General features: G+C 38.0%; 1 protein-coding gene across 1 annotated transcript in view; it reads right to left on the bottom strand.

The window, feature by feature from the left end:
• Nucleotides 1-5,120: 5,120 nt before the first annotated feature.
• LOC140933254 (protein DD3-3-like) overlaps nucleotides 5,121-8,061 on the bottom strand; it is a 7,472-nt gene continuing 4,531 nt past the window's right edge. Inside the window, exons 5-9 of the mRNA XM_073382778.1 lie at nucleotides 7,447-7,873; nucleotides 6,710-6,766; nucleotides 6,249-6,532; nucleotides 6,125-6,169; nucleotides 5,121-5,761 (exon numbers count right to left, since the gene is read on the bottom strand). Coding sequence (XP_073238879.1) covers nucleotides 5,442-5,761; nucleotides 6,125-6,169; nucleotides 6,249-6,532; nucleotides 6,710-6,766; nucleotides 7,447-7,873 — 1,133 coding nt within the window. The 3' untranslated portion in view covers nucleotides 5,121-5,441. The remainder of the gene's footprint in view (nucleotides 5,762-6,124; nucleotides 6,170-6,248; nucleotides 6,533-6,709; nucleotides 6,767-7,446; nucleotides 7,874-8,061) is intronic.

Here is an 8,061-nt window from a genome sequence, read left to right as displayed (position 1 = left end):
CCTAAGGTTGTTTCTTGCTCAAAAGATATTTTTTAAAAAATTATTCTATCAGTGGAGAGGAGGTTTAAAAACGAAAACCTGACATTTATTTGGGCTTATTTCACGGTTTAATTTTAATGAACTTTGTTGTATTTCAATAACAATGATAACAGACCAAGCAACAGAATCTTTCTTAACCTGGGAAGCAACTAAGATAAACTCTGGTATTAACTGAGCTCTATGTCTTGAAATCATTCCGGTTTGGAAACTTTTGATAGTTTACTCACCACCAACTTAAGTTCTGTATCTTCCACTTGAATACTCTGAGCCTTTTCAATAAGCTGCAAGTCAAAACTTCTTGAATTCGACACAAACCGATGTCCTCAAGAGCTTCTTCTGTTTTTTCTTTGAACAAAGTTTTTATATCTTGTAACTTCGTTTGAATATTTATATAATGTAACCACACTGGGAATCAGTGGCAAACAATTGCTGATCAATTTAATTGTTCTTACCAAGTTCGTGGGCCTGGTGAAACAATTGATTAATTAGGTCATTTGTGACTGCAACCAGTATCTTTCCGTCATAAATGCGAAGAAGAAAAAGCGTGCATTATAGGGAATTCAAGAGCAAATAATGAAATGATCTAAACAAGAAGTCAACATAATGGCTTTAGTTATCTATAGCATTGGAAAACAAGTAACACTAACGTAAGTATTGCATAAGGTAACACTTATGAATACGCTGGCATGTAATCATGTCGGAGACAAAGCGATAACAGCACAATAAGAAAAACCACCTTACTGATTTTTTTTCCATTTAAACGCAAAGCAAATCAAATACAAAAACAAAACAAACCAAATGATGAAGAAACAAAACATCCGTCTATCGTAACTGGCCGACTTCAAAAACAGCAGTCGTGAGCTGCTACCAGTAACAACCCCAAAAAGGTGATGTTTCACGTCAAAACAAAAAGAGGAAAGAAAAAAAGTAAAATGAAAGGAAGAAAGGCATAGATGAAGGAATAATAGTTAGAGTGAAAAAAAGAAAAAAAAAAGCAAGAAACAAAACACAAACAAGTTCTTTACGGTTTAAGGTTGAGTTCAAGTTGTAAAAAGAGGGAGCAAATAGCATTAAAATTACTATGTTGTACTTGATTGTTAATCTAGATTACATCAGCCCTAGTGAAGAAGGTGCAATAGTTATGACGCCCGTGACACTTCTTTGTTATGTTTCTTATTCCCTGAGGGTTATTTGTGTTGCACTTGATCCTAAAAGATGTTTATTAGCATTCCTATCATTTATAACTTGACGAATGAGAAACTTCGCCTTAATTTGTTCAGACGCCGGTTGTGAACAAAACACAAAGAATTTTAAGCGGCCAGCTATATCCCAACCTAAACTTGGACACCGCTGTTGTCACCCTTTTCATCCCGGCGGCTTTTATAACCAGTCTCTCTTACTAACATTAAAGAGATTTAGAATCTCGTTTTGGGTTAATGGCAAAGGGCATGAAAATTTCAACTTGCAACTCGTAATCAAAATTTCCCTTAACTTTTCGTTTATCGTTCATTTTTGTTAAGGTTGGGAAATTTAGAGAATGTTCACCTGGAAAATAGAGAACAACAGTGTTTGATCAAGGTTAATTTGAAATTCTAGCACGAAGCAAGATTGTTTTTCAGACTTGATAAAACACGTGCTGTGAGTGTTTTGGACAGTTTCAAAAACGTCCGCGGAGTATTCATTTCTATAGCACTGCTAAATAATGAATTCCTCTTTACTAAACGTGTTAATAAAGAAATGTAAACAAAATCAGCGAAAATAAAAGTAGTTGTCAACAAAAGCACAGTGGACAGTTCAACAAATACATGGTTAAACCGAAGTACACAGATCCCTGAGCGTCTACTTGCATGTCTTCACGATGCCGGCCCCTTTCCGAAAGAAAATTCCACGGTTGATAACAGTACAACAGTAACAAACTGCTCGTGGAGAGTGTCACTTAACCCTATTCAGACTGGGGGGGGGCATTTCGAACCCCCCCCCCCTCCGGCAAAATCGTTATAACTCCTACACCGAAAGAGCTATGACGTTCAAATTTTCTGACTTTTCCTAAAATTTATCTAGGAACATTTTGGTATAATTACCATGTCCATGTGATTAATCATGTTGCCATGGCAACCAGTTTCTGACACATAGGTTTTAGGAAATTTAAAAAATGGTGATTTTTTTGTTTTAAGATCGCGTTTTTACACTTATAGTGCTTTTTGTTGTTAAAATGGTCTTTGCTTGGGACTAGTTTTTGAATTACATCAAAATGTTTCAACATCGAATATTTGGGGGGGAGGGGTGGGGTAAAATTTGTCACTTTTTTGCTTTGACAAATATGCTGCTCTATTTTTCAAATAACACTTCCAAAGTCATTTTTTTGGGTAATAAACATTAGTTTGATACTTCTTTTATACATTTTGAGCTTTTTCCCCTTTGAAAGTTGCTTTAAATTATAATTTTAACAAAAAAACGGAAATCCAAGATGGCGGAACCAAGATGGCGGATCCAAGATGGCGGACGACCATTTCAAATTTTAAATTTTATTGCTTCCTATTGCTTTTCTCGCTGTACAAGTGTTTCCTTGTTACTAGTTCATAAGAAAGGATAAGAAAGAGATGACTTTACCAATATTATTGATATTTTACGTATCTAAGTGGAAAAATAATAAGAAACATTGAAAAATCGGAATATGACGTCACTGTGACGTCATCATTGGGCGTGGCAAGTCAAAACTGGGTGTGGGGCTTCTTTGTACGGAGATGATCATTGTGTGTAAATTTCATGACCCTAGCATTATTGGTTCCAGAGATACAGAGGGGGGGTCCGAGGAGCCCCCCCCCCAGTCACAGATTGACCAAAAAAGCCCAGTCTGAATAGGGTTAATCTAAATGCAAACGAGAAAATGGGTAATTTTTATAGAATTGCAAAGCGAGTCTTTGTTTGGAAACAATTCCCTGTCTTGAAATGGATTGTTGCCGATGTTTTCTAAGTTAAAAACCTTTTAGTATATACACACTCAGTGATCTTGGTGATTTAAGCAATCTGATTGTTTCGCTATCTCGCGCTATTCAACAATATTCACCTCCTAGCGAGTGGATAATGCGTGAGCTCGATGTTTTTCCCATTTTTATAGAGAACGATCTTTTAAAAGTCGACAAAATCCTAGGGCTGACTTTTTTTAAGGCAAGAAAAGACTTGGAAGGATTCAATACGGCGTTTTTCAATTTACTGTAGCTGATTGTTTACCACTCCCGCGTATTCGCGTAGAAGAAGCCGTTTCGAGAACTCAGCTTTTTCTAACAAGAAAATTTTGGTTCAAAAATCGAAGTTTATTTATGACAAACAAATTTAAAAGGAAATGTTTGCAGAAATTCTACGTTTCAAGTAAACAGGAAAAAGAGTGATACAGGAAGACAACGTCTTACCTCGAGCAACCGAGGCGCCATTTTTGTTAGGACTTCATGCGAAGAACAACACAACAAACCCTTTTGGCTATAAACTTGGCGAGTCAACAGAAAACAACAAAGCTCTACTTTTCTTCTTAGGTAAGGAAACAGTGCAAGCTTTTAGCGGTTCCATTTAAGCCATTACGCTGTTGTTTGCAAAATGATAAACTTGTGAATTGCTATGTTCGAATATTCTGCAACGATCTATTTTTAAACTTACGCGTGATTTGATCTGTCAATCAAATCGTCCTTTTTAATGGTTTCCTCTCTGATTTTGTTGAGATCACTTCGTGTGTATATACTAAAACAATTATTCTTTTCAATCTCGGTGAATAGTGGTTTTGGGAATATTTACCTCGCCGCTTTCGCGGCTTGGTAAATATTTAGCCACTATTCACCTCGATTTCAAAGATTAATTGTTAAAACAATTAATCTTTGAAAAGTATTTCATTTTAACAAAGTTCCGCCCGGTCGATTTTTGTTCGTCTTTTTGCGAAAATTCATGTTCATTTGAATTTTTTACGATATATAGATTTAGCCAAGGCTAAAAGCGGAGTTCTTTCAAAGTAAAACTAAACCAATTACTCAAAACAACAAAAAATTAAAACAATAAACAAGAAAGAAATGTACAAATCTTCGACCTGTTACTTTCCTAGTAATCTCTGAAGCAAGTCTATTGTTTTATCCCATAAGAACACTACTAAGAAGCTAAAGAAATCATTTTTTTTATTCTTGGAATTTTAGAAGTACAGGAGACGATGAATTAAGTACGTCAGTCTTTCAAAAGCCGCTGCACTCTACAAAACCTAAGATTGTTCTTCACATCATCATTTAGTACTGCTTTTGTTTAAGGCGACATTCAAATCAATTCCCTTCTTCTCATACTACCTTGAGGATTGAAGGAATGGCTACTAGGTATTTATGAATTTTTTCATATCAAATTTACTCTTTCTTGTAGGAGTGCGATCCGTAACAGTAGCATCGGTTTCCCACCATAATTGCTGCGGCGTGATGTCGTCTCTCACGCCGGAGAAACGGGGAAGCTCAGTCAAATACAGCCGACAGTTTCCTGGAGAAATAACTTACTTAGCGTAAAAAATGTCAATCAATCGAAACAACGACAACAGCGGCAAACTTTATTAGTATGACCATATATGTACAGACAGTATTGCAAAAGCTATTTTAAGAAGGAGGACTGAAATTTCATCATTGGGTATGTAAGTTACTTTGTTTAAAAATTTTCGCAAAAATCACAGGAGCTGAAATATTTTTAATGATTTGTATATTGATATAATTGTAAATAGAGGGGTTCATCAGTTCATTGATCAAATCCTTTAGGGGTTACTGCGTAATATTTGGAATCACCTTGTCTTCTCTATGATTGGACCCACAAAGAACTTTCTCTTGGTGGTCTGTTTGGTTTTTGGTCGTTCATATGTTTCTTTGCTTTTCCATGCGAAGTTTATTCTGCTTAGTAAAAACAGATCAGCAATGCAAAGTATACTACTGATCCCTCCATTCCACGGGATTTCGTCCGATCGAATAGCTATAGCGAACTACACTGACCAGCTCCTGACTATACAGGGGATCTGAATCCGAAAGGAGTATGTTTCTAAAGTTACTGGAAGCAGGAAAGATAGGGATTTCACAAGCTAAAGCGAGGCTCGGCAGGTAAGGAAACCGCAGTTACATGTAGGTATTTGAATAAAAGAGTCTTTCCAAGTTTATTAAAAATACCAACTAGGGGGGTTAGAGTGATCGTAAGTATATCAATTTCTTACGACTGGACTATGCTGAAATGGATTAACCGCCAGACCTCATTTTACTAACTTATCTCGATGTGCGGTTTGAATATGGTTATTTTTACACGTACTCCCTACAATTTTGCCAATGCTACAAATTATCAACGGGAGTTTCTATCTTCTCGACGCCATCATGGAATGAAAGAACAGCCAGAAAATAAGCGCGGAATCAGGTAGAGACAGCCTGAGTCACAGTGATCTGTCCCATGTGACGTCGGTTGGAGAAGTTGTTATTGCGCGTGCTCATATAACAGTACTCCCCAGGCTTCGTGATACGGAAACACGGTGGATTACAGGAGGCTGGCGCGTTGTCAAGCTGAGCCTGTAAATTGTCACCGGCGTAACACCCTTTGTTGAGGTGTAGATTCAACTTGTTAGCATCAAATTCGTCTACGTGATCAACGACTTCAAGAGGCAAGCTGGAACAATTTTCGGGTTTGAGAGAACTACATCCTTCCTTTACCCAACACACGTTGGTGCGATCTGTGCCTGAAGTGAGTTTAGTCGCTGACATTAGTCTTACACAAACTTTGCAGGTTTAAGTTACTTCTCTTGGAAAAAACGCCCCCTTCCTGCCCCATTATCAAAGTTGCTAGTGACGCGAGACATTTAAAAACCTTGGTGTAAAAACTTGGAGTGGGAAGAAGGAGATCTGTGTTATGCATGTAGCAGATTGCATTTAACAGTAGCACTTTGAGGATCGAAAGGCTATTATTTTCGTCAATTTGTCTTACTGACATAAATATCTTGAATGAGGAGTTTCCACTGATCTCTTTTGGAAAAGTTTTATTAATTTAGTAACCCTGCGAAAGATGGACGGATGTGCAAAGAGAAATATAATATTATACTCACGATCTTTCCCTTCACCAGCTTGGTTCCTTCTATTGTTGTTTGAACCTTAGGGAGACAACAAAAATCCATCTTAGCTGTTTATTGGCCACATTGCGTATGGGCTCATTGTTTCAAGTTAACTCACCTGACCAAACAAAACAAAGTACATCGTCGGTTGTCACTGAAATTCGCTCGGGAGTGAAGCGATATTCCATCGCAGGATAGGTTTGCACAATGTTGCCTCTCTTTCCCATTCCCCCGATGTAGAAAATTTTGGAATTCTGGTACTTCGCAGGAAGAAGTGTTCGTGGCTTTAGTAAGATCACATGAGTTCTGTCTTGGAATGTTCTGCCGACCTGGGCTGTGTTTAAGGCGAGTTGGAGGGTCGTGTTACCATCCACAGCCAGTGTTGTTGGATCATTCTTCAATCTGCAGTGATAAAAAAGTACCCGGTATTTTTTTTTTCATGCCATGTGCATGGGATGGGGAGAAATTTGAATTCCTCAAGTTACCCAGTGAAGTTTAAAACATCAAATGAAGTCTACACGGTAAAGAGAAAAACCCCTTGGCCTTAAGGGTATGTAGAAGCCTTGACGAAGTACTCACTTTTCATTGTCTTTGGCACTAAACTCACGTAGAACGTCAGCACTGGTAATATTGTATCTGAGTCAAAATTGAGTAAAAGATCCCTGTTAGTCTAAAAATAATCGAAAACGAACTCAAAACAACTTAAGGAACTTAAGGAACTTAAGGAAAGTGATCATAACATGCGAAGAAGTGAGGAACCACCTTTATTAGAAGTGGGGATGAGGACACAAGACACTAACCTATCTGATGAACCTGTTCACGTACATAAATTTTGCCCGAGTGTCAGTAAAACGCGGGGTCGGGGTCGATCTTTTTTCATAAAATGCTGTTTTAGGGTTAGGGTTAGCGTTGACACTAATCCTTACCCTAACTTAAAACAGCATTCTATAAAAAAAGATAGACCCCGACCCCGCTCGTTTACTGACACCCATTTTGCCCTGGAATTTTGAGGTGAGGTTTTATTATGAGAGCTTAAAAAGCTTGCATAACTGGTCAAAAAAGCAAAACCGTAACAAACAGGGATGTTTGAATATTCTATTTAGTATTTGGATGTGATCTTGACAGAGGCTGCCCCTGTTATTTTACAAACCCATTATTTGGTGGCTGGATTGAGCGTATTGAAAACAGCCGCCTCTCATGTCTGACATATTGCTTATTAATAATTTGATAATACTAGTCAGCTCTTCAAAACTGGGTTGGTGTTTAATGGAAAACTTTGAAACAGGTTGGTGTGTAATTAAAATTCATGGCCTTACCTTATACGTAACACGCATCTTTGGGTTACGTTAGAAGGGAAAAAAGGCACCTTCCATTTGAATGATGAAAACTTGCCTTCCATGTTCATTCCGTTGTGGTTCACAACAGTGGAAGGAGCAAAGATCACTTCTGGTGTTTTCTGGAGCAGAACAAACTGTTCCTCTTGATCAGAGCCTTGTGAAAGTTTGTGTGGTTCATACGGTACCCCTTTTACCAGCCTTATGTCTCCCTGGCCAAGACACCTGGTTAAATTTTCGGCGTTTTTCTCAATGAAGTTTGTGATGAATTTTTTCCATTCCCGGCCACGGACAGCTTGACACGATTCTGTTGTTATGTGCTTAGCAACGCACTTTTTAGCAGGACTATTACTGAGGTCATTGGGACACATTTGATTCCCTCGTGATCTGGTTGGCATAATGCACATGTCTAAAAACAGAAAAAGAATAAAAAGGCACGATACTAATTATGCGGATGGTCCCTCGAGCGCGCGATGAAATATAGCGAATACTGCAATCTGATTGGCTAGCTGAGAGGGAAAGATAGGCATATCCTGCCTGCTTTCTGTCCCGCAAGACAAATGTCTTTTGGGCCAGTTAATGAATTCTTTGTTAACA

Source organism: Porites lutea, chromosome 4, assembly GCF_958299795.1.
Source record: "Porites lutea chromosome 4, jaPorLute2.1, whole genome shotgun sequence".
Classification (NCBI taxonomy): Eukaryota; Metazoa; Cnidaria; class Anthozoa; order Scleractinia; family Poritidae; genus Porites; species Porites lutea.
The sequence above is the reverse complement of the archived record's forward strand: the minus strand, read 5'-3'. Positions and strand labels throughout refer to the sequence as shown.